At 41.1% G+C, this 27337-nt stretch overlaps 1 protein-coding gene across 1 annotated transcript; it reads left to right on the top strand.

Moving 5' to 3' along the window:
* The first annotated feature begins 94 nt into the window (after positions 1-94).
* HAPLN1 (hyaluronan and proteoglycan link protein 1) lies at positions 95-27069 on the top strand. Its single transcript, XM_066616881.1, has 4 exons — positions 95-194; positions 12088-12456; positions 22439-22741; positions 26780-27069. Exons 1-4 carry the CDS (start codon positions 95-97, stop codon positions 27067-27069), a joined length of 1062 nt encoding a protein of 353 aa, XP_066472978.1.
* Positions 27070-27337: the final 268 nt, after the last annotated feature.

The raw sequence follows: 27337 nt of genomic DNA, 5'->3' as shown, positions 1-27337 counted from the left end.
TGTGTGCAATGCATCACTGTTAAGGTTTCCTAATTTCACCAGCTTCTTTGTATGTGGTACTCTCACAGTGAAGAAGATTCTTGGGCTATAAAAGATGAAGAGCCTACTTTTTCTGGTGCTGATTTCTTTCTGCTGGGCTGATCATCATGCTGTGAACTTCACTCTGGAGCATGACAGAATTATTCACATCCATGGTAAGTAAAAAGAATTTAAGCTGCAGAGTTATGATGCTGTACTGAAATGTTCAGTTTTGCTACAAGACTTACTTTGCTACATCGTTTGTTGCATTGTATTATACTGTGAAAACTAAAACTTGCATTGCTTATAGAGCTGAAGTGCAGTTATTAGGTATGCAACCCTGCAGTGTTTTTTGAGATCAAAACAATATTTGCTGAAATAAAAGTGCATGCATACTGAAAGCCATAAGCAAGCAATTGGCTTAGAGACAACTATGTTTGCCTTACTGCAGAATAAAAATGATCTAATACAGATCATACAGCAAAGATTTTCATAGCATAGATATATTGTAGTGACTTGTTATTAAGATACAATCCTAGAAGAAAAAGATAGTGAACAGCTTAAGTAACTTACCTCACTAAAGAGATGCCTATCCCTGTAGCTTTCATTCACATAAAGTGCTATATTGCTTCGCCGCATAATCATGTATGTCCATTTGAGTCCTAAGGCTTCTAGCTGTCTGAGGCTTTGAGGCTGCAGTGCAATGCAGCTGTTTTTTAGTCCCAGCTTCAGCAGTCGAGAGTCATCCTGTATGAAGCAAGCCAAAACATTTATTTATGCAAAAGTGACATGCAGGTTGAAAGACTTCTCTCATTTATATACATTGAATTTTGACAACTTAAATAAGGCAAACTATTGGAGCTATATGAAGTTTGGAAGTTCAGATCTTTACTGGATTTTGCACTTTTTATAAGCAGGTGTGATGCTGTTTAGCACTTGCAGTTCTCACTGAGCCCAGCATCTCAGGGCACTAGACCCTGTCTTCAAGGTCAATTTAGAAATTTTACAGAATTGGTAGCAGTGGCGCTAGAAAAAAAGCAAGCTGTATGGTTAAAAGGGGATGCAAATCAAACTCGAATCGGACAGGCTTTTGTGAAGCAGATTGTGCCAATTTATCAATTCCCAAAACATTAGCTCTTGCATTTGTAGCTATTGTCTCATTGATAGATTCTTTTAGTACCATAACTTTAGTATTTCATATCAGTATCTCTTTCTTTTTCTGGGTGTATTCTCTGAACTTGTGACATGAAACTGTTTAGAATGTCCTATTTGATAACTTTTTGAATTTTCCAATGAAAATATTTTTGCTTATAGTTAATACTTCAGAACTTGCTACGGGCTTTGGTGGCAGTCCTGTGCACACCACCATGAATTCCACATAGTTGGACTTACTTTTGAATAAACATGTGTAGGATTGTATTGTTAAATCATGACTGTCCCCATGGTGGGGAAGTTCTGTTCTGTGAAGGGGACAAGGGTCAAATGCTAGAGTGTGCATTTCAAAAAGCAGTATTCTATTTCCATGTTCACTGTAGCAGAAAAGTAGTTTGTTTCTGTGATGCATTAACACTTCTGTGAAAATTCATGCACTTCACTATTTCTTCACTTGGTTGTCAGGCTGAGAACGAAAGCAGTGGTTATCAATGTTCCATTGCGTGCATGAAGGCAGCATGGAGGATGCTATCTTATGAGACATCAATCTACTTAAATATTTCTGCTTACAAGAACAGAAGGAACTACATTTTATTCAGTACTATCATTTTCAAGCTTGCCGAGAGAAAAAAACCACTGTCATAAGCACCACAAAGCTTACTGCTCAAGTGCAAATACTATAGCAGTAGGAATTCATCAAGTATTTCCAACAACAAGGGGGTGGTGAAAGAGTTGGGAGAGAGCAGAACTCCCGGATTTCTTCTACCTCAGGAGCTGTGTCATCCTCAGCAGGACAGGTCAGGTGCTGTCTCTTAAATTTTCTTCAAAGAATTTTAGCTGAGAAGAAGCATCAGGGCTCAGCAGGAGGCAAACTAAGACGTTTGCTTGGGGTACCTGTTAATGTCTAATCCAGCAGTTCCCAAACTCCTTACCTTGGTGACCCACCGTGTCGTCTCCTGTGGATCCAGGGCCTGCTGAGACCAGGACACTGCAGAATAAAATGGCAGATGATCCGGATGTGCATGCCCTGCATTTCCCAAAGTGCGTGTGTTGTGATGCACCACAGTGCACTGCATTTCCCAAACTGCGTCCTGTGACCCACCAGTGTGACACACAGTTTGGGAAATGCAGCACAGCCAATGACATGGGGCACATGCATGACCCAGAAGCAACTTCCAGGTTGTCCACCATTTTACTTTGCAGCATCCTTGCCTCACTGGGCCTCCAACCCACCAAAAATGGGATCGCGACTGTCTTGTGGGTCACAACCCACAGTTTGGGAAACACTGGTCTAATCCACTTTCTTTTCTAAGGGCTAAGACAGTATGGAGAATATGTTACATTTATAGGTTGTTCCTATCCCGTGCTATTAGTGCTGATGCAGCCCTGACATGGAGACATGTGCTGCATTCTGTGGTGGGGGGCGATCAGGATGCTCCTTGGGGTAAGCTCCCTGTTGTCCTCACTCCCATGCCAGCTTACCTGTGCTGGAGCAGGTTATCAGCTGCAGTGGGCCAGCGATGCTGCCGCTACTTTGTGACTGCTGTTCAGAAATGGCCACTAAATGCAGTGGAGCTATGTCATGATGACACATAGCACTTTAGAATTTGTCTGCACTTTAAAATTTGCCACTACACCACTGTCCAGCAGTAAACAAATGGCAGTGCCAGTACAAATGCAAATGTCAGTATTCATACTAGCATGCAGTTCTAGAGCTGACCCATCTTGTGAGCCTCTCTCACTATCTTTCCCTCTGCTGAGAACTTACAGAAAAGAAATATATTGGGAACTTCTCTGAAAAAAAAATATCATTCCCATTGTTCATTTGCAATCTGCACTCTACCCACCGAGACAGGCAGAAGAGAATGTGTGTTGGAGTCATAATCTCTTGGAAGGCAAGAATATGACATATCCCCTTTCTCTTCCTCACTCGGAAGAACATCTAGCCATGTAACCAATAGCAAAGCAACCTAGATGGAGCCATAAAAGGCACTGGTCTCATAGGTGCAATCTTTTCAGTGTTCCTTGTCCATGGGAAGTATCTGGGTTCTCCGTTAACCACATTTCCTGCTTATATCATGATGGCTTATTCAGGGAGAGACTTCTGACTTCTTGGCTTTGTTGTCTGTATAGAACATAGGCATACAAAAGGTTGCAGACTAGATCCATTTCTGTAGACTCTCACGAGAAGTTGTAGTTGATCTACAGCAGTGTTTGCAGTTTGTGTGCCCCTTTTTGTCTGTGGCAAAGAGAGCAAAAATCTGGCTAAGTTTGACCAAAAATTGGCTTCCATTGGCTGCATGACTTACCCTGTAGTTTTTCAGCAGCTGGAATATGGGGAGAAAGCACTTGACAAAGTTCCAAAGTGTGGCAACCGCCTTTTCTCCAGTCATTTATACTCTAGTACCCCTAGGAAGTCCTTTAAAATTGAATGACTTTGAGCCAGAACTCACTCCTTGAACCTGTTTTGAATGCTGGAATTCATGGAGCTTGCCGATTAAAAGCATGTGCAGAATGCATTTCAGACACAATTAGGTAACCACAGGCGTCTTCATATGTTTGCAGTTATGAAATAGGGCTTTCCAAGTCAAGTCATGTAAGAAAAGGGTCGTCCCCCCCTTTTTTAAAAACCATAGGGCTGTGTAGCCCAGTGGCTGAGACTGAACTGTGAATCAGGACTTCCCTGGTTCAAAACTTGCCTCTGCCATGAACTTGTTAGGTGGCCTTAGGCAAGTAATTACATCTCAGCCCCAACTGCAATAATATAATACTTAGAGCCCAATTCTGTGGTTTCCTTTGCCATAGTATGCAACCATGCCAACATAGGCTGTACTGCATCCTGAGGTGGGGGGGGGGAGATGGGGAGGCTTAGGAAGAGAACAGGAAATTATTTCCCCTTACCCCTCCATAAGCCTCCCACTCACCAATGGGTATCCTCGGACCAGCACCAGAACTTTTGTCTTTAGAAGGGATAAAGGGGGCATACCAGATTACCAGGAAGGATAGGATGGTATCCTCAGCACTCAGAAGGTTGCCCAGCTCCTCCCTTGTTCTGCCTCCCCCTGCCTTGTTCTGCCCTCCCTGTCAACATACCTAAGTCAGCAAACTTCTTTGCCCTTCCACCACACATGGGGCTGCTCCAGTCTCTCCTGCAATGTTCCAGAAGCATGAGGTTCCGCACATTGCCAGAGCACAATTTGCAACAGCTATGAAGGAGCCACCACTGCTGGAATGCTAGCTATTGAGTAGAGCCCAATAGGATTGCAATCCTGTTAGGCTGCAATCCTGTACACACTTGCTTGGGATTAAACCTCACTGAACATAGTGGGACTTGCTTCTGAGTAGAAATGCATAGTATTTTGCTGTTACCTTAAGATTGTTGTTAGGACAATATAATACACTTTACAAACTCAGATAAAGCTAGACAAGTGTTAAAAATTATTGTAAACTGTTCAGAAAGCACAGAATTAGTTGTACTTGAATAGACAGTAGAAGGTTAGCAAAGATGTGGCAGATATGTGGCTGAGCCTGACCTGCCTCTCAACATTTTTTGTAGCTTCCACCTGATTAAAGTATTAGATGTATTCTTTCCACCCTTCCCTCTGTAGTTTGCTACTGATGGGATCAGTTTAATTTTGAACTCAGCTCTGCTCCACCTGACTTCTATAGTTCCAGCTAGTGAGGGAGTCTTTATCAGAGGTCCTATCTGGCTCTCACTCTTTACAACAATCTTGTGGAGAAAATTATTTTGTGTATGTAACATATTTGGGATGGAGGCACAATGTTTGGCACGTATTTTTCACTCTCATGACAGAAATGACGTGAGCCAAGTGAGTGAGCCAAATCAAAACAAAATGCTTGTTATTGATTCTGCTGCTAATAAAGAAAAAGATTCTCAATTCTAAGGAAACAATAAAAGCAGCAAAACACAAAACTTAAACTAGGGAGGTACCAAGAATTGCCGCAAGAGTTATTCTTTTCCTTCCACTGAGTATTGGGCCAAATGGCACACACAGGGCTGACTTTAGGTTGATTGGGCCCAATCAGGCCCCGTGCCTGAGAGGGCCCTGCTCTAGGGTGGATGGAGAATGGATTGTCTGCAGTTGGCACCTTATACTTTAGCAGGTAAGCCTCCATGCAGAGGTGTTGCAAGGCCGGTGCAGCAAGCAGAGCTCCATGGCTGGAGGAACCACCCACTCTTGCTTCAGAATGGTCTGAAATTGGAGCTCCCCAGAAGCAGCTGGCAGTGATGTGGACATCACATCACTGCCGTGCTGCTCATTGTCATGAGTAAGGGACGTGTTCAGTGGGGGGGTGACACCCACTCCCAGGGTCATGCAAAATTGAACCCTGCAAATCCTAAGGCAGGCCCACACACACACACAGATTTTCACTCTGCATTTCTCTGAAACAATCCACAATAGGGGAATGAACAACTTTTCTAGTCAATTGCTTCCTCCATTTCAGTTGGGTACAATTAACTGAGTTTAGAAGTCTGCATTCAGAGCAAGGTGAAGTTTCAGGAATGCTCTTCCTCCATCTCTTCCCCAGTGTCTGTACATCCTCCCTTACTACCTCCACCTCTATTTATATGCATCTATTTCTAATCACCATTAACATTAATCTGGAGACACTTCTAAATTCACTATGGGGAAACTTGATTAAATCCAGGTTCTCAGAGTAACTTTAGGAGTGTTACTCCTAAACTCGTTTTTACTTGGATTGTAATGAATTAATATAATGCTGAACCTAAGAGGAATAGAGTTGCCAAACCTCCAGGATTGGCCTGGAGTTTCCTGGAATCAGAATCAATACCCAGAAAGAAATCCTGGAGATTTTAATAGGGCCTCCCTAAATGACATTACATGCTAGAGAGAAAAATTCTCTAGGAACATCTTTGGTCAGTTGGCAATCCTAAAAAGGAGAGAGTGAAAAGTGCATATATGCACTAGTGACTAGCCCACTTAGCTATGTGTTCCCAAAATAATAATTAATGACAACTATAAAAAAATTCATAGTCTGCAAAATATTTTCATCTGCATAAAATGCCACTACTCAGATACTACACACCCATTAATCTCAAAAGTAAGTTATAATATAGAAATCCTTAAAATGTATTTCTAGTAGAGGAATTTTGAGCCAGTATTACATGCTGGTTTATATAATTTCTATCCTGCATTTCAAGCCACAGGTCCCCAAGTCAGCTAACAATATAAAATCAGAGCAGTGGGTTCTCTCCCAGAAGCCCCAAGATAATTTTTTTAAAGACTTTTCCTGGCACCTAAGTACAGGTTTCAGCTATGCCTCTAACTCAGAATTCCATATCCCCAGCTCCCATCTGGTGGCTTTCTTTATCCACTTTCTTCCTGGGGTTACCCAAGACCTCCCAGTCCCTAGACGTGTGTGTCAAATTCCACCTCTTACCTGGCAGCATGCCAGCTGCCACCTTCTCCCACTCCCTGTATTCAAAAACAAGAAACAAAGAAGAAGAAGCAGCATGTAACATTAGAGGTATTCTAGCCCACCATACTCTTCACCACCACCCTTCTACTTCTGCTCCATTCCCTTTATCCAGGTACCCCCCAAGAAGGACATAATACAAAGGGTTAGGAGGATTATAATTTATTCCGTTCAGAACAATAACCTGCAGCAGGGAAAATTAAGCTAGTAAAATCCCAAAGCATACTGGCCACTAAGAGTTTGGGGAGAAATGGCCCTAGCTGTTTACCTCCCCCAGACCCTATGAGCGTGACATCCTGGCTCCAGGTGTCAGAGACTGGGTTAGCCTGAAGCTGGGAGACCACACCAGCCCAGCAACAGCCGTGCCATGCCCCGATCCTCTCCCCAGCCTATAGGCAACCCTGATTTTCTTGCCTTTGCCCTGAGCCTGGGGGAAGGGGGGGAGGCTGTGTAAATGGTGCCGTGGATCTAATCACCCCAGTGCAACTTTCTGTGCCAATCCAGGAAGTAGGGCAAGGAAGAAAGGCAGAGGTTGGTGAAGATGCTAAGCATTTTCAGTTATACCATCCTTTTTACAAAACAGCAGTTTCTGTGTCTCTGTAGTGCATTTATGCCCTTAGAGTGCCTGTCAGCTGGGTTTGTTTCCCCTTCCTTCTGGAACTGGATTTCTTCCAAAGTGGAACAGATCCAGATGGCCCAGGAATGTGGGGTTTCCATTTGTCTGGAGAAAATCTGAGTCATAACGTATATGTAGTCTATAATGAAAACTCTGCAATTAACTAAAATTGTTTATATAAGGAAATATATGCATTCCATCTGTACACTATTAATGGCTTTTTCACATCCCTTTCCCACCAAAATTCTATTTAGGAAATGTTATATCTGATCCTTAAATGATTACAGATTTTTTTTGTATCAGCTTGTGTCTTTCATACATATTGAGCATAAGTATCTGTTGAAATTGTTCTGATGTAGTGCAACATTCCATCACACTTTTCAATTATCCTGGTCCTTGTACCCACTGTGCATGTTACTAAAAGGTGCCCATCACTTCATACCTTAAAGTTTCATTATTTCAAATAAATAACCCAAATACTTCACAAAGAGAGTAATATATAAATATGCCACCCACAGTTTCTGTCCCCCAGAAGCTATTTAACCATAGGCAGAAATTTGTGGCTTGTACTGCCTTGTTCAGGTACAATGAGCTGAGTGTTGTGGAGTTTCTTATCATTTTAGAAATTTATCTCTTTGTAGTCTGCTTCTCAGACATGGGTCATGCTGCTTTCAACCCCCATCCCTGTCATGATCTGCTTTATTGCTTCCTCACTAATCTGGTCTGCATAACTCTCATTGCTGTCTGCTCTCAATAACTGGATACAGAAACCTGTCAGCTTGAGATTTTTTTCCCCTTTCCTTTTTTCTATTACCATCAGTTGGAGTCCATTTGTAGGACTCTCAGATGTAGTTCATGTGAGATCCACATGTGTGAATTGTTTTAAAGAAAAAAACCTTTCCTCTTGACCTGTTTCAGCAATAAGGTCACTACTTACAACATGTGGGTTCAGGGAATACAACTGCCTTGTACTCTTCAGTCTTGCTAATGACAAGAGACAGCTGCATTTACAGCCTGGGCCAAAATTTATGCAAACTATGTGAGAGAACAGGGATCAGAAGTGTATGAGAGTTACTTAACTCTACCAGCTGGGATTTATGCCATCTTCAACCCTGGTTATTCCAGCATTTTCCCTAAGGAGCATATTATGAAATACTTATGACTCAGGCCATATAGCCTTCAATATATAATTTTTTTTTTTTTTTTGGCCAGGCCAAACCTTCTGAATGATGCAGCTGATTGAAACCAAAGGCATGGAAATCACTATCAGGCAAAAACAAATCTTATAATGCAGACAGTTTGAAACAGAAGAAAAGATGGTTAGTTAGTCAAGGGTTTGCATGATTTTCTATTAAATATTTACTTAAAATATTTTTGTTCTACCTCTCCAAAGCTCATGACAGTTTACAAAAACATAAAAATTTAGGCATACTAAAACTACTGCAGATAGTTGCCTATAAGTCGACCCCACAGATAAGTCGGGGGGGCGGCAGGTTTTGAGCCAACAATCATGGAATTTTCTATGACCCTCGGATAAGTCGGGGGCTAAACTTAGGGGGGTGTCTGACTATAGTTTTGTCTGATTTTACCCGAGGCTAGATCCTGAAAAATAACCTACCACTAATTGTTACCTAAGAACTGTAGTCTCTAATTTATTAAAAACAGTAAAAGATCATAAGATACATTTTTATTCTTTTTAAAATTCTGGTCTTCACCACCTTTTTGTAAACACTGTCAGAGTAAGTGCACTGTAAAGTACATACCAGTAAAACAGTGGTTCCCAACCTGGTATTCATGTACTCCCAGGGACACTCAACAGGACCTTTAGGGGTACTTGAAAAAGAATGGAATAATAGCAGAAAAGGGCAGGCTGTGCTCCAGAATGCCTTGCAAGGACCAGCAAGGCAGGAAGGGAAGTAGCTAGTTGGCTGTGAAAGCCCCACCAATAGCTAGTTTTTGGTCATCAATTCATATGTGAACCAGTGATTGAAAACCAGCATAGTAAAAAAGCTGAAACATAATATGGAAAGTGTTCAATCAGCCAGAATTTCTCAGCACACTTCTGGTGCAAAACAGTGTAAAGGCAGAGTCTTCTGTTCCTCAAAGAGATAAAAAGAGAAAACACTGTGATGAATACATGAAGTCTGGGTTTTCATAGAGAGGAGATGAGGTCTTGTATTATTAATTACAAACATTTTGCTAATATGAAGGGTACAATTTAAGGAAATGGGCTGCCAAGGGATATGCAAGTGGAACCACTGCAGGAGATCCATGAATCAAATCCACCTTTAAGGTGTCTGGTGTGTTAAGCCAGAAGCTCTACATACAACATACAACTTATAACACATAACTGAGAGTGTGCAATTCAATTCACAGCAGAGAGATGCAGCTGCATATATTTGCAGCCCTTTTTACTCAGAAGTAGACCCACTGCTTTCCATGGGTGTTATTCTTAAGTAATGGTACACTGAATTGTAGCCTGGGAAGGAGGGTCCCATCCTGGTGTTTCTTTTTTTTTAAAATATTTTATTTATTTATTACAGATACAGGTAAGGAAAATGGGTTATACTTAGGGCTGGTACTACACAGGTTACACATGAGGGTATTGGCCCTAGATTACAACATGCATCATTCAAAAAAAAAAAAAAAAGCAATCAAAACCACTGAAAAAATTACAATAATCATCAGTACAAAGGCTATCATATTTATCAGTATAAAAATTTAGATTTATCGAAACACTCAATATTGTTTAACTAAAATTATCTATCCAGTCATAAAAAGGCTTCCAATATTTTCTTACTCTATCTAAATCTCTCTCTTTCATTCTTTCTGTTAAAACTTCCAATTCTGCTATTTCATAAATGTTGTCTATTAAATTTTCTCTAGTTGGCACGTCTGTAGATTTCCATTTTTGCGCAAACAATATTCTTGCCGCTGTAGCAATATGTGCAATAAGGTATTTCTTACATTGGTCTTTAATTTCTGATGTCACATTTAGGAGGAATATTTCTGGTTTGAATGGTAACACACAATTCAATATCTCTTGCAACAATTTATGTATCATTTTCCAGTATTTCTTTGCTCTTTCACATGTCCACCACATATGATAAAAGGTTCCTTCAACCTCTTTACATTTCCAACACTTATTTGATGACCCAGAATTCATTTTTGCTAATTTCTCTGGAGTTAGATATCATCAATAAAACATTTTGTATAAATTCTCTTTAAAAGACACTGCTTTAGTTATCTTAATATTTATATTCCAAATTTGCCATCCATCCTGGTGTTTCACAAAACAGACCTGCTTTGCAAGCGTTTGCCAAGCAGAACCAGAACCAGGCTGCAGCAGAAGGAAGGAGAATAAAAGGTTAACTTTGGCTGGAATGTCCCTGGAAACTAACTAGAGCAACTAAGGCCTGAGCTGAGCAACAGCTCAGCTGAGAAAGAAAACTGTTCAGAGCTGAAAGGCTCTTGGATTATTTGGGAAAAATTTCACATACTATACATGAATATCTACGGTACATAAAAGATAAAATATATCTACATAAGATAATACTACTGCAAAGTTTTATAGGTAAAACAACTGGCATATAAGAGATAGAAAGCAGAATAAGAAAATAGACTTGAAAAGTGCCTTAATGAGATTGAAAAGGTGTACAAATATGAATGATAAAAGGAAAATGAAAGACACAAGGTATTTTTGCATCTTCCACATGTTTGAAAGTCTGAGGACCCAATCCTATCCAACTTTCCAACACCAGGGTATCTACAATGCAGCCCTGAGGTAAGGGAAATTTGTTTCCTTACTTTGAGGAGGCCTCTGTGACTTCCTCCTTACCGCAGGATGCAGAACATGCCCCATTGGCACTGCTGTGTTAGTGCTGGAAAGTTGAATAGGATTGGGTGCTAACAGCACCCAATGGTGAATCCTTTGCATGTCCTCTCAGAAATAAGTTTCATTTCTTTCAGAAGCACCTGCTCCGAGGTAAGTATGGGTAGAACTGCAACCCGAAGCTGCAATTATATGGACACTTCCTTCGCAGCAAGTGCCATATAGTTTTGAATGCTTGTATACCACTTTTCTTTCATTTTCTGACTGATCATGGGCTTGTGACTTATTGCTGTGCTTCAGTGGTTCTCTGCTGTAAAGTGTACCATGTAAATGACACTAATGCAATAATGCATATACAAGTGGGGCCTCTTTATCTAATCCATGGATTAGACATCTGCAGATTTGCCTCACCACTGATGCCAAACCCCCGGTTACAATCATATCTTGGAGGTTTTCTGAGCTTCATTAAGGCCATATGCCACTGCACGTGGCCTCTCTCAGAAAGCTGCTCAGAGCCTTTTTCCGCCAAACTTTTTCCACTGAAAACTGCAAGTCGCTGTAAAAAAGGCTCTGGGTGGCATTCTAAGCCTTGGCCTCTCCAAGGTTCAGAACAGCTCCACACACAACCAGAGCAAGGCTCTGGTCATGTTCATAGCTCAGGTGCACTCAAAAAACAGCAGTTTCATTATCCGTGGTTTTCATGGGTTAGACAGATAGACAGACTCCACCTCTATGAGTATTTTACTGTCTTGCTGTACAGTGTGCAGCTTACCTTGCTACTTATGTCTTTTGGAGCCATTTGCTTGCATGCACTTTTAATTCCCACTTTCTCCTTGTGAAACGTTGAATTTTGGATTATTTAGGGCCTACCTTTGTCCACCAGGCCATGGCACTGGTCTTCCAGGCTTAACCTTTAGTTTTGCCTGCTGATGTATGTTACTGTTGTTATCTAAACTATTGGACTGTATGCCATACTAATCTTTCTCCCTTTCCCTTGATATGTGACCAGAAAATGGACCTCGCCTTCTTGTGGAAGCAGAACAAACTAAAGTCTTTTCACATCGGGGTGGTAATGTTACACTGCCGTGTAAATTTTACCGTGATCTTGCATCATCTGACTCAGGATCCCATAAAATTCGGGTCAAGTGGACCAAACTCACCTCAGATTACCTCAAGGAAGTGGACGTCTATGTTGAAATGGGATACCACAAAAAGAGCTACGGAAATTACCAAGACAGAGTATTCCTCCAGAAAAGCACTGAAAATGATGCCTCTCTTGTAATCACTGGTATAATGCTGGAGGATTATGGGAAATATAAATGTGAAGTGATTGAAGGATTAGAAGATGACACAGCAGTCGTATCTCTAGATTTAGAAGGTAAGCATTTCCAGCCTAACATAAATGACTTAATATTTATTTATTTAACAGAGATATATAAGAGACCTGCCTTTCTTCCACTTGGTTCTTCAAGGCAGATTTCAGTCATGTTTGAATTAAACTGTTTTCCATCTCCACTGGGGAGCTTTCCATGGTAGAAGACTCTCTCAGCCTTTGCCTGCTTGCAAACCTTTCTACTCTGGAGGGTCGAACCCAATTGAATAATGAGGCTCAACCTGTACCTTCCCAGGAAGTTCATTTCTTTTGCAATAAAGCTGAGGTGAAATGAAGGTGAATGGTTTTATTTAGTTCTGGAATTATTTACTGTCTAATTATCATTTGGGAAACCTCAAGGAAACAAAAAGCAACACCAGGTTATTTGTTGAGTGCATCTCTTTGGTGCATTTTCTTTTCATTAGAGCAGTGGTTCTCACACATTTAACACTGGGACCCACTTTTCAGAATGAGAATCTGTCAGGACCCACCGAATGTGACATCATCAAGCAGGAACATTTTTAACTATCCTAGGCTACAGTCCTACCCACACTTACCCAGGAGTAAGTCCCATTGATTATCGTTGTTAAAAGAATATACATAGTAGCTTGTTAAAAGTACAGGTCTCTAACATTTTCCCAAATGCAATCACCTACCATGATAGCATGGTATATCTAATATATCAAAAATAAAATATTGAAGTGAATGAGGACCCACCTGAAATGGGTTTGCGACCCACCTAGTGGGTCCTGACCCACAGTTTGAGAAACACTGCATTAGAGAATAGTGATGCATCCAAGGCTGTCCATCATGGCCCAGAATAATTTGAACTCAGGACTTTTTAAATTTTTATTTTTCCATGAAAAGCAAGAAATCGATATGATTAGCTATGCCCACAGAGAGAAGTCTATGCATTGTTTTTTAAAATCAGATATATAACCCAAATCAAAAATCTTATTAGCAATACAGGCATACCCTGGTATCCATGGAGGTTCCGTTCTGGAATCCCCTGTGGTTAACTGAAACTGCGGATAGCAGGGAATGCCCTCCCTCCAAAGAGCACAGGTGAGCCCAGCAGAGGTTGCGCATGACCACCTGAGCCTTACAGTAAAAAACCGAGCCTTACAGTAACAAAAAGTCACTTCTGGTTTTTTTGTAAAATCGGAAATGATGTTTTTAATGCCTTATAAAGTATTATGAGGCCTGGGGAAGCCCCTGAGGAACACAGAATTAAGGACCTAATTCTGCTGATGAATCTTCAGTTTGTGAGCTGCTATGTACAAAGTATGATGTCTACAGCAATGACTGATGAATGAAATTAATACACCATAGGTTTGTGATGGGGCAGAGGATCTTGGAAATTGGTAAGGCTATACAGCAAAGAGAAAAAACACAGTTAATGTCACTCCCTAGTTATAACTAGAGCATCATATGTGATGGCGAGAGAGAGAATGATACATTCTGAAGGAGTGAGATAATCATCTTTGCCCCGTTACAGTAGCATCAGTTAAAAAAAATGCTTGTTAAGCAAATCCTTGCCAATGTAAGACGGTTACACTAGGGTAGGGTGTACAGCAAGCCCTACTGTATCCCTTGTTGACTCTGGCTACAGGGTCTGAATTTTCTGTTTAGACTAGCACCGAAGGAAGCCAATTTCTTTACTCTGGCTGAGGCTAGCCTCTCTTTTTATTCCACATGGACTTACAGTGCGGGAAATTGAAGTCTCTCTGCAAATACAAGGTGGTTACTCTTTTCAGTGTTAACTCAACAGCTCCAGTACTCTTTGCCAAGTGTCAGAGTTACAATCTGTTCTGTTCTGTTCTGTTCTGAAACCTTTATTGGCATGTCAACACGGTTTGCAATTAAAATTTACAATTGACACAGCAATTTGCATAACAAACTGGACAATTAAAAGCAGGATATCAAGTTATTTAAATTCTGACGTTACTTTAAGAATCTCAGATAAATAACCAGCCACAGCTGCAGTCAGAGAAACACAAACATCACTCATGAACTTGGAAAGAGTAATATCAGAAGGGGTAAGATCAGAGGAAATGCAAGTAGTAAGGTAATGGTTACGAATATCAAGGTGTACTGGACAAAAAAAGAGAATGTGAGACAAAAAATCAGGAACCTCGTGACAGAAGGGACAGAGCCTTTTCTCCCGTGGAATATTAAAAAAGCGGCCAGAATGGACTGCCGAAGGGAAAATGTTAAAATGAGCTAACATAAAGGCTCGTCTATGTAACGGGTTGGTTAATGTATAGAAATAATTAGGGGCATGATCGAAAGATGGGGCCAAACCAAAAGAAAGAGGAGAACAAGTAGGATTAAGGTTATTACTTAGATAATTGAATTCGGATGATAAAAGCTTGCCTTTTATCAATGAATATGCTTTAGAAAGACTCATATCTGCCAGGGATGCTAATGGAAGATCAAGAGAAGCAAGTTTGTTGTCTATCAAACAAAACCAAGAAAAAAAATAAGAGTCTCTTAACAAATCGTATAAAAGGGACCCAGAATGAGAATTTAAACACAGTTTAAGCCAAAATTTAAAAGTAAGTAACCAGGCTGTGGTTGTTGGAAGATGTATACCTAATTCTAAAATAATTGTGGAAACACGAATTGAATTTGGGATCCCTAGAATTCTACGAAAAAAAGATGCTGCAATCTGATCGATATCCTTGTTGATTACTTTAATCCATATTGGGGCACCGTAAAACAAATGGGAGAGAATTTTAGACTGAAAAACCTGAATAGCAGCAGGGACATACTGGTTACCTTCATTATAAAAAAATTTTGAAATTGCTTTGAGTTGGGGAGAGAGAGACGAAGTGATAGCTTTCTTATGAAAAGACCAGGAGAGTTTATAATGAAATATAAGACCCAAATATTTATAAGACTGGACTTGTTTGTATATATTAGGGCCTATCGTCCATGTTATAGGAGACCAAGTGCGAGAAAATACCATAATTTGGGTCTTGTTTGAATTAATTGTTAGATCATTTAGTTTACAATACTCCTGAAATGTAGCTAAGATGCAGCGAAGTCCAGATTTAGTTAGAGATAATAATACTGCATCATCTGCATATGAAAGAGTAGAAACAGGGACCCCATTTAAAACCGGAGTAGAATGAATAGAAGAAGAAAGAAAAGAAGGTAAATCAGATAAAAATAAATTAAATAATAAAGGAGCAAGGATACATCCCTGACGGACACCATTGTGAATAGGGAATCTGTCAGTGAGAGTATTGGAATTTGGTATCCTAACCTGACAAAAATTCTGGGAGTGTAATTGACGGAGCAGAAATAACAAACGCAGGTCTATTCCCCATTTAAGTAATTTGGACTATAGAAGGGCTCTATTTACAGAATCAAAGGCCCCTTGGAGATCAACAAATGCAGCATATAGATTAGCTTTATTGTAAATAAAATACTTCTCTGCTAAATAAGTCAATGTAAAAATATGATCAAGGGTAGAAGCTCCTGCCCGAAAACCAATCTGTTCCTTTCCGGGGAGATTTTTAGAGTACAGTTTCCCAATATTTGATAATAAACTGATTGGGCGATAATTTGAAGGTAATGAAGGGTCACCTTTTTTATAAACTGGAATAGGAATAGATGTCAACCAGGCATCAGGAAAACAACCAGTGGCATTAATCAAGGTAAAAAAAGATGCAAGTGGTTCCGCCCACCATTTGGGATTACTGGTCAAGGTCTCATTCAGAATGTTATCGGGCCCAGGAGCTTTACCAGGTTTTAAAGAAAGAATTAACTCATATATTTCATTAGGGGAAACTGGAGGCCACTCCAAAAGATCCTGTGGAATATTACTGGAAGGTTGTACTGGGGACAAAGATGAAAAATTTTTTGAAAAAAAGTCAACCCAAGTGACTGCAGAAATAGGTGGAAGCAAATTTGGGATTAAACGAGATGATCTGGAAACTAAAGACCAAAAGGCCCAGAGTTACAATCCTAAACTCGGTTGTCAAAATTAGCACTTGGGAAAAAATGGCATATCTGTACTCAAAGCATAATGATTTCTGTCCTCAGGTATCTCAGAATGCAGGAGACCTTATGGAGAAATATCAGTTTTCAGAAGGTCTGGGTTCTTGTTCTGGAAATGGATATCTAGCATTTCTAAGGGCATATCAAACCTATCCCTAGACCTGAAGTCTCTTTCATTAATATCCTGGATAACGTAAACAGTCATCAATGCGTGTTGATGGAAACCTGAGCCTCCAGATGGTATAAAGACAAAATTACATGACGATGGCAAAATAACCTCTCCTGTTGGCCTGGTATTCAAGGCTGAAGAGCAGCATTACGCTATGTTCAAACCTTGGCAGAGTTTTGGATGGGGCACATGAATATTTATGAGGACTTGGCTGAGAAGACTAATCTTAATTCTCTTCTGAAAAGCAGATGTTTGATATAGTTCTTACTTGTAGTTAATAGCACTCAACTGTCTATGAGACCTCAGCTTATAAAAAAATACAGAATATTATCATGAGCATTAGATCACCATATATTGAACAATTGCAATGCAATGAGGGTAAAGAAAATGTTTCCATTTTGTTCATAAATAAGCATTATTCTCTCTGCTGGACCAGTGTCCCCCTTCTGAAACACTGTTCTAAATAAACAACTGAACTGAAACAGTTTAGCACAGAATTAATTGAAATACTGGTGTGATTACTGGAATATGCAGTATCCCCAGGAGGTTTAACATTAACTTGTAGAAGGAAAAAAATACTATTTGACAACAAAGTATAAATTTGCTAGCTTTTTTTACATTACTTTGATTCATATCACATGAATTAAAACTTTAAAAACTGTAAAATAAAATAGATTCTCAAATCTATTGAGAGCCTGATTTCTGTTACTATTGTAACAGTGCCTGAAATACTTGCAATAACTTTTGAACTGGATGCAGCTGTGATATTTTCATTTGTAGTTAGTGGATTAATTCTCTGCAAGATGAAATGATAATATTTTAGTGTTCCCTGCATATGCAGTGAGCTTCAAAATATGAATAAATGCCTAACCCTCTTTCCTCTGTTACATGATTGGGACACCTTAAGGAAATATGTGTGATCTGTATGCTACTGTGCATTACCATGCATTCCCCAATAAATACAGCCGACAACAGGTATGGGATTAAATGGGCCACTTTATTAAATTACAACCAGAGCAACAAGGCAAAATAGGTAAATACCCATCCTAAGTGCGGGGTTCTAAGTGGGGGAAACGGCCCTAGCCGTCTACGTCCCCCAGTCTCATAGGGCGCCCACCCGACTCCAGGCGTAGCTCAATAGTTATTAAGCCCGCCTTTCACTGTCGCCCGAAGAGGGTAAGCCAGCCGAACTGCTATGCCTTCAGGTCACCCCTGCAAGGCCCCAAAGTTTAGACCAGGGGCTAGCCAGCCTGCCTCCCCGAGCTGGTCAAGCATCTTGAGAGCGGTTCTGGTTCACCCCTGCCCTTGCTGGCTTAGATTGGACACCGAGAAGGTCTTCTGCCTACCCACCCCACACTTCTACCGCCACAAGGGGAGGTCAGCCTAGCGCTTGGCCTTCCCTGAACTGAGCCAGGTCTAGCGCCTGCGCGCCAGATCGGGCTCAGTCGTCCCGCCCCCTAAGGCCAGCCAGCCAATCAGCTGGCAGCAAAGCCCTGCTGCCGGCTGATAGGGGGGTCAAGCCTGGCAATCATTGCTAGCGTGCCATACAGACACGCTAGCTGCCTTTCCATAGCCAAACCATATAGCTCTGAGGAATTCAACTTGCAGCAGATTGCTCTGGTCATTCTCTGTATATCTCTTCAAGGGGATGTATGGGAAGCAACATCATGTTGAATAGAGAACACATTTTGCCATACAACATACTCATTCAGATGTTATAGACTTTGACGTAAAGTTAGGAAATATGCTCTATCAGATATTATGCTGTGGCTCCAGATCTTATGTGGCTCTTGGCACCAGCATAACCCTGTTTCCTGTACCATCCCAAAGCACTCTTTGTTCTGTAATCTGAAACTGACAGGCACCACATCAGTTCATATACCAAGCTGTGAATTCATTTTCTGCTTTCAAGAGTGGCCTTATTTACATCAATGGAGTTTTATACCTCCTACCATCTGTTCCTGCAAGATGTCGGAAGTCAAAAAGTGGAAAAACAGTGCTCATGTAAATGATATGCTTGCAAGAGCAACGCAGTATGGAAGCACCAACTTAATGCAAGATATCATATCTCATAAACTGGAAAAAAAATTGAGCATAATTTTCATAATCATTTATTCAGTGTATTCTTAGGTCTGTCTGGTACAGAATCTGTTTTCAACAGTAGCCAGTAAGTTTCTCCAGGAAACCTATAATCAAGGCAAGAAACAACAGTCCTCTCCCATTATTTCTCCCTAGCATCTGAAATTCAGAGATATTTACCCTCTATACATGGAGGTTTCATGCAACTATCAGAAGAGCCTTTTTGCTTTATATATATAAATGTTTCAATTAATAACCTTTCATGATAACCTACATAAAATGACACTGTTTACCAGTTGTCAAGATGTTACTGTGCCTACACCATGGCTTCCTCATGAGGAAGCTGCTTGAACCATTCACTAAAGAGGCTATGCTGTGTCTCCAAAACTAGATGTGATAGGGCAAAACGGATGCCATTTTTGGAATTGGCACCCCAAATTCATATCAAACCACCATAAAGTTTGGGGAAAACTTTTCTGACCCTCAATTTTGTAGGCCTGTGTTATTTATTCCTCTTCTCAGAATTCATCTATGCAAGATTGCCTATGTAGGAGGGATTAAACTGTGGTAGACAGAACTGAACAAGGAGAGTAAAGTTTCAGTGTGGAGAAAGTCTGCACTTGGGAATAGTACTCAGAACTGGTGGCATTCCAGAAGAAAAGGGTGTGATTTTTATCTGGGAGAGAAGCCTGCTGTCAGAGGAGACAGTTGAGCCTTTCAGACTAAACAGTTGACTTGCTGACTGCCTATATCCCAAGACATAGAACTCAGTAGGTTGGTATTTTGGCCTTGCATATTGATTGCCTCTCTCTTGTTTCCTCTTTCTGCTTCCAGTAAATGTTTTCCCTTCCTCTCAAACCCAAACTCACACACTTTTGAAGGAAGATGATGGATAGACTTTGAAAGCAAGTTCTGTTATTGTTATGCAGCCCAGATTCATGTCATATTAAAATGGGTTAGGCAAAAGGATGATGCAAAAATATGAGAAGTTGGCACTGGTATAGCGGTAAATTACCATAGGCAAAACAAGAGCAGCCAGAAACAAGACTGAGAAGGGAGCCAGCATTGTGTAGTGGTTAGAGGGTTGGACTTGGACCAGGAAGTCCAATACCAGATAGGTTCAAATCCCTATTCAACCATAAAGACTCTATGTGACCCTAAGCCTGTCACCATCTCTCAGCCTACCATACTTCACACAGTTGTTCTGAGATAAAAGAATGGGGAGGAGCCATGAACATCATCCTGAACTCCTTGGAGGAAGGGTGGGATATACATATGAAAACAAACAAAACAGCTTAAGAAAGGTGCAATAGTTATGGGACAGCATAATGAAATCTGTGATATGCATTTGGAACAGGTTTGAAAAGAAGTCAAGTCCAGAAGCCTCTCCATGGGATTCTGTTTATATTGGAAGTGATAGGGCCTTGGTGATAAACATGGCAGTTTATCCATGTGGATTGATGCAGATAGTGCAGGAAGACCCAATATCAGTCTGATCTGACAAAGAAAAGGAATATTATTATTATTAACAGTATTTATATACCGCTTTTCAACAAAAAAGTTCACAAAGCGGTTTACAGAGAAAAATCAAACAACTAATGGCTCTAGAAAGAAATAATGAACTATTTCTTTCACATAAGGCATTGGGTTCAAGTTACAAGGTATGAGATAGCAAACAAGGTTTGAGAATTAGAATTCTGTTCATTTCATGGAAAATTATTTTAGCCTAGTTGCCTGGTAAGATCTCAGCCCATGAGGATTAAAGCAGACAAATTATCTTACTATTGTCATTTTAATGTTAGTGATGCAGGCACTAGTCCCTTTAAGCCAAGGGTGTCAAACATAAGGCCCGGGGGCCGGATGCGGCTCGCGGAAGCTTTTTATCTGGTCCTCAGGCTCTCATCTGCTGAGCAGTGCTGAGGTGTTACTTCTGAAAGGGCAGCCCACATGACAATTGGGCTTTCCCATAACTTGAAATATGATCAAGTTTGCATATTTTCTCTTCTGTCATTTGCAGCTAATGAGATCCTAAGTGAGAAAAAGTTCTTATTTTTGGTTATGACCTGTTTAATGATATCATTTCTGGCCTAATGACATCACTTCTGGCCCGCAGCAGGCATCATAGATGCTATTCGGCCCTTGGTTTGAAAAGAGTTTGACACCCCTGCTTTAAGCCATGTGGCCATGAGGCTGCACAGTTCCAAGCCAACCTCCATACAGCCTGGCATTCTCAGAAGTCAGCGATGATGTGTGACATCATTGTCATGCATCTGGAACCATGACAGGGCTCCTACTCAGTAGCCAAAGTGGTCAGCTCAGAGGTCCCCTCCACAGACCTCTTTGAGGGGAATAATGTATGCAAGCATGAAAAGATTGATGCAATTCACATATGTTGGACGTGTCTGTCTATTCAAAGGCTTTGGATCAGGATTCCAGCCCAACGGTGGGAGTGGTAATACCAGTTGCACTTGTTAGGAGATTGAAATCAATTTCCATTTACTAGTTGCAGCAACTATTAGTAACCCAAATTTGAAAGAAAGCAGTGCTGATGGGAAGAGAAATACTGGTCAATGTTAAGATATTTAAGTGGAAATATATGCTGTATTATGGGTAAGGATAGATTGATGCATTCTTTTACAATTGGTAAAGATGGCACAATCCAGAAGGTGACTAGGCCAGCGCAACTCCACTGCGCAAGCTAAAGAGTGTCACAAAAATGCTGAAAGGCAATTCTGAGATGACTCAGGCCAGCACCCAGATGTGCACTAACCTCTGCAGACCCCCATGCAGAGCTGGTGGAGCAGTAAGTACATTCTGGCCTTTCCAGGCTGGCACAGAAGTCTGCAGAGGACGGGGGGAGGGTGAAAAGGATACGTTACAGGGCTGGGGAGGGCAGGCAGTGGGTGAAATCATGCATATGATTTCAGCCTACAGTAAGTACATAAGGAATCTGCAAGATGAGCTAATGAGATATGCATAGTTTTAAATAATGGATTTAAGACACAATCCAAATTGCCTATTCGGCCAGCGCAAGGACTTGCGCCAGCTGATGAGTGTCACAAAAGTGCCGTAAAGCACCATTGCACCACTCTCGGGGGAGATAGACCTGTGCACAGATGTGTACCGGCTTCTCCACACTGACACAAGCCCTGGAGCAGGGTAAGTTCACACTAGCTGAGCTTGGCCAGTGCAGAGGTCGGGGATGTGGGGAGGGCGGGAAGGAAGATGTTCCAGGGCAGGGGAGGACAGGTGGCAGGTGGTTCCATGAGTGGGCAGGCGGGGAGCGGGAGGTGGGGCCAGGATCTGGCACTTAATGCTGCATCCAGGCCCCGTTCCCAGACAGCCAGGGCCAACCCCAGGCTGCTCGGATTTGCACCACTGATGTCAGTGGCATGTATCAGAGTAGTCCCACTGGGGCTGTTGCAGTGTTACCTGGGGTAAGGGGAATTTTTTCCTCTTCCCCCATGCTTGCCTACAGTCAGCCCCAAACTTGCGCTGGATATAGCACAGGCCTGCCAGCCTGCCTGTTCCTGCGCAAGTTAGGATTGCGCTGCCCAGTACAGAAACATTTGGGTTTTTTCCCATTTTAATGATTATCTGTAACTGTCTTAAGTTATAATGTAATAATAGTGGATGAAGATTTAATGGGAATGTGTAAATATTTGTATTTTCTATTTTCTACTTTTTTCTTCATGTTATTTTAAAACTTAATGCTTGTTTCTCTCTTTTTAGGCATTGTATTCCCTTACTTTCCGCGACTGGGTCGCTATAACTTAAACTTCTATGAGGCTCAGCAAGCCTGCCTGGACCAAGATGCAATTATAGCTTCGTTTGACCAGTTGTATGAAGCATGGAGGTTAGGCCTGGACTGGTGCAATGCAGGCTGGCTCAGTGATGGGTCGGTGCAATATCCCATCACAAATCCCAGGGAGCCTTGTGGTGGGAAGAACACAGTGCCTGGAGTCAGAAATTATGGCTTCTCAAATAAAGATCAAAGTAGATACGATGTCTTCTGTTTTACATCTCATTTTAATGGTAAGAAACTCTGAATACAGATTCAAAAGCGTTTTTTTCTGCTGTAAGAAAATACCTGCCTTTTTAACTGTATAGACTTTGTACTTCTCAAGGTAGTCAACATCAGACTTTACAAATATACTTCAGACTTTACCTGGGACATCAGACTTTACCTGGGAGTAAGGCCCACTGAACCCAGTGGGACTTACTTCTGAGTAGACATGCCTGGGATTGGGCTTTAAATCCCCCACCTTTGATGCTGCCATGACAAAGGAGCACATGCCTTATTCTATAGTGGGGGGGGGCAATTGTGGAGGTCTCCTCAAGACAAAGAAACTTTTGTTCTCTTACCCCAGACAAGCCTCCTCTGAGTGGGTCTCCTTGAATCTGCACCTTTTGCAGATTCACCTCCATGAATCTGCATGACCAAGCAGAGTAAGGGAGAGGGAAGGGGACAGAGAACAGGTTTAGAATTGGGCACATGCTAGTGCCACTGATATCCCCCTCATTCCTTTACCGTTCTGCCTCCCACCTGCCCTACATCTCACTCAGAAACTCTCCTGTTCCTCTCCCTCTCCTTCCCATTCCATTCACACCCAGGTGCTCTCCACCCCAACCACCAGCTTATCAGTGCTGCGGGAGGTAGCCAGCACTAACAGTGGACCTCCAGCACTGGACCTCCAACAGTGGACCTACACACACACCCATATACCCACGAACAAGATGGAATTGTGTTTAGCTATTGTAAAAGAGTGGCCCAGTCCTAGATAGGATTGGACTTTAAAATGCTAAATGAAGGTAGCAGAAAAAAACTATTGCAAAGTACCTAAAGCCAGTAGAAACAAAGCAGATTTAACCTGGCAAAGAAAAAGAAAAAGAGCCAAGCAAATGTTTCTGGGGAAGGCATCCCACAACCAGGTCACCACCTTAGAAAATTCTCTGAAAATGATCCTTCAGACATTCTTTTTCCACACTGAAAAAAGCAAGAAATATTTGAGAAGCTGAAGAGCATGTTAATTGGGGGGGGGGGGTGCTCTTATGTTATTGATGAAATGAGTTACCAGCTAAATGAAGATTAAAAAGTTTTGCCTTTAATTTAGATAATTGAGGACATACACATTTTAGAGATAACAACTGACCCTGATTAATTAATTATCTCTTAAAAGAGCTTATGCTGTTGGTACTGCCTGAGTAAATGGGTGATTGAGAAGAGCAACCTTCAAACTAGTTAGGGCACTTTTACATGCTCATTTTTCTACTATTTGGGGCCTGTTTTATTTCCTTCACGCCATAAAAACGAGGTTCACGTATGATAACTTGGTTAACACTGTTCCTGGCTGAAGCACAAGGAAAAAAAACATGAGGAAAGGAGCTGATGTTACAAATGCTGTAACTGAAAATATGATGTTCAAAATAGAATATGTAATCACAGTCTGCACATTCACCTCTGTGTATAGTTGTGAGTATGACGTAGAGCAACATTGGACAAAAAATGAGATGTGTGAAGTTGCTTTTGCCCTGAAGGTCCTTTTACTTTTATATGAACACATGAGGACAAGAAGAAATTGACAGGTGAAATGCTTACTGGTGCAGGAAGGGGATAGCAGGACTCATTTTGTTCCAGGGCTCATGTCTAGCATCCTTTTCCATTGTCAGGGTTCAGTCCTAAAACATATGAAGAAACAACATAATTCATTTCCCTCACAACTGAAGAACTAGAGTGGGAATTAGACAGAACTACACAAAACTTGTGTTTTGAAACCCAGAAATAAATCATTGCTTGGTAGATGGAACATGCTTGGGCTCATGTTTAATAGATGCAACCAGAAAATTTATAAATAAATAAATAAAATAAAATAAATAATAATAATAATGGTATTTATATACCGCCTTTCTGGTCATCAGATTACTCCTCTGACTTTATTCAAGGCGGTTCACACAGGTAGGCTATCTCTAAACCCTGGAGGGGATTTTTACAATAACAGAAAAGTTCTATATCTTTCATGAACCACACAACATTTCAGATGGATCTTTCACAGTCTGGTCTCACTTCTGGCCCCCAGTTGCCTCTCACGCTGCTCCTTCATCTCTCACTTGAAGGGCAGCCAAGACATTTCTTTGCTCACACCAAAGAGCAGGTGGAATAACTCAGCTCAGTTTGTCAGCTGCTTCAAGGTCTCGGCATTCACGGAACTGACGGTGGCCTCGAACGGGCAACCTTCAGATGTTCTTTTCAGGCTCTACCCTCTAGACCAGACCTCCTGCCCTAATATAGGATTAGGTTGCTGTATGTATAGAAATATCCATTTCTGTGTCCAGCACCTATTCCTTTCACACCGTGCAAAATAATCTATCTGGAAATAATTGCTGTATACAAAACAGAAGGGCAGAGAGCTTCACGCAACAGATTTTCCTTCTCAGTGACAACTGGGCCTGACTTCTGGTGACTTCACTGTGGGCCTTTTGCATGTGTCCTAATCCGTATGCATGTTGGGAAGCAGATGTTTGTCATGCAGCCAGCAAAGGAAGACATGGTCCCAATCTCTGCTTATACAAACAAGTTCACAATGAAATTTATGTGCCTTAAACCATGCAAAGAGTAAACACTGCTTTTGTGTTGGGCAGGGATGCTTCAGTTCTGACTCTGCATTTCCAAAACAAACAGCAGTGAAAACCAAAGTTAAAACATTGTGCAAATGTTTACCTGATCCATATCCAGCTAAATCATTCCTTAAGGGATTAGCTAAATTTATGCAACTGAATCTTAAGACATTTTAGCAGTTTTATGCAATATGTAGAAACAAAAAAAAATAAACACCATGGCATAAAAAATACAGACAAGACCAACCAGCCTTTGACCAGCCTATAATGAAGATTCTGTTCCTTCTGCCCTTTCCTATCCACCCCCCAAAGATGTGCAGACTATGGATTTTCCTTGCAGGAGTAACTTGTTTGCCAGCATCAATGACTTCACTGTGAGATCTTTCTCATGTAATATGCCACCATCAAGTAGTTGTCTCTGGGACAAGACTGGCAAGGAAGGGAAGGTGTGTTCAGAAGGTTTCATGCATTAAAAATTGGTCACTTGTGTTTAAAAAAGTTAAACCCAAGTGCAGTCTAGTGACTTCATTGGGGGTGCAAGAGTCAATAGAATGCCAGATGCAAGGGAGTGGCAGCAAGATACAAGTATCTTGTGGTCTTGTGTGCTCTCTGAGACATCTGCTGGGCCACTGTGAGAAACAGGAAAGCTGGACTAGTTGAGTCCTGAGCCTGATCCAGCAAGGCTATTCTTATGTTCTTAATACAATGCAGTTTGCTGATGCAAAGTGTTGAGGAGCTGGAGTAAGCTTTCATCAGTTGATTTTGCTGTAAGCTCTGGCTTATCTTCTACCTTTGCACCATCCACATATCCTGAAATATGTTAAATAACAACAGAAACTTTTGTCTTAGCATCTCAAGGTCTGTTTTATTTAAAAAAAAAACAGCTATGTACAATGGACCTGCCTTATCTGTGGATCTGGCACCCACAGATTCCACTATTTGCAGATTCTGGGGCCCACTTTTAAAATTGTTTTTAAAAAGTCAAAATAAGACAGAAAATAGCCTAATCTACCACAGCACTGTGAAACTGCCATTTGCAGGGCACTCAACTTGTGGATCACATGGGAAAGCCAGGGCCGGGGTCATGTGAGCTGCATGTGGCTTCCAGAGCACCACTGAGTGCAAAGGATCATGCAGTTAGTACATCTGAGCATATCAAGACGGATCTGCAAGTGTACATAAATGCAACACCATGTTTTATTATCAGAACAAATAAGTGCTATTATTCAGAAGAGCCTTTACAGTGACTAAACTTTTTTAGATTTTTGAGAAAGAATCATATTGTGAGAGCTACTGAAAGCTGCCATCAGATGTAGTGATTTTCTTTAAAAGACAACTGCAATTTTATCATGATAAGTGATTCCTTTATTGAACCACCCCAAAAAATATACTGTATTTCTTACTGCATCTTGCTGGTGTTCTTTTTGTACATGATATTCTTTTCTCTCTTTTCATTAGGCCGTTTTTACTACCTAATACACCCAACCAAGCTGACCTACGAGGAAGCAGTGCAAGCCTGCATCAAGGATGGAGCACAGATTGCTAAAGTAGGTCAGATATTTGCAGCCTGGAAACTCCTAGGATATGACCGCTGTGATGCTGGCTGGCTGGCTGATGGCAGTGTCCGATACCCCATTTCCAAGCCCAGGAAACGCTGCAGTCCTACTGAAGCAGCAGTACGCTTTGTAGGCTTCCCAGATAAAAAGCACAAGCTCTATGGTGTCTACTGCTTCAGGTCATATCAGTGAGTGTCCCTAGAGCACAACAATATCCAATCCATCAAGAACATGTGAAGGATTTTGTTTCAGTATGAACTCATGCAAGTTACCAAAACTGTGATGAATCTTTTTTACTTACTGTAAAGAGTCATTTCTGCAAAACCAACCCATTAATTTGTTTTTGGTTATTTTTTTTAAGCTATCATTCAATAGATATTTTAAATTAATATAATTTAAAGGAAGCTCTAGGTAAGGATGTGTTCAAAGCGTAACTGTTTAAGCTACATCACTCCAACAA

Source organism: Tiliqua scincoides, chromosome 2 (genome assembly GCF_035046505.1).
Source record: "Tiliqua scincoides isolate rTilSci1 chromosome 2, rTilSci1.hap2, whole genome shotgun sequence".
Taxonomy (NCBI): domain Eukaryota; kingdom Metazoa; phylum Chordata; class Lepidosauria; order Squamata; family Scincidae; genus Tiliqua; species Tiliqua scincoides.
Note: the sequence above shows the minus strand (reverse complement) of the source record. Positions and strands in the feature narration are given on the sequence as shown.

Bases quoted from the DNA above. Each gene is read 5' to 3' on its own strand.
- HAPLN1 (XM_066616881.1), top strand. From the start codon at position 95: ATGAAGAGCCTACTTTTTCTGGTGCTGATTTCTTTCTGCTGGGCTGAT. The intron at 12,457-22,438 runs GTAAGCATTTCC...CTCTCTTTTTAG, and splicing joins CGTATCTCTAGATTTAGAAG to GCATTGTATTCCCTTACTTT. The intron at 22,742-26,779 runs GTAAGAAACTCT...TCTTTTCATTAG, and splicing joins TTTTACATCTCATTTTAATG to GCCGTTTTTACTACCTAATA.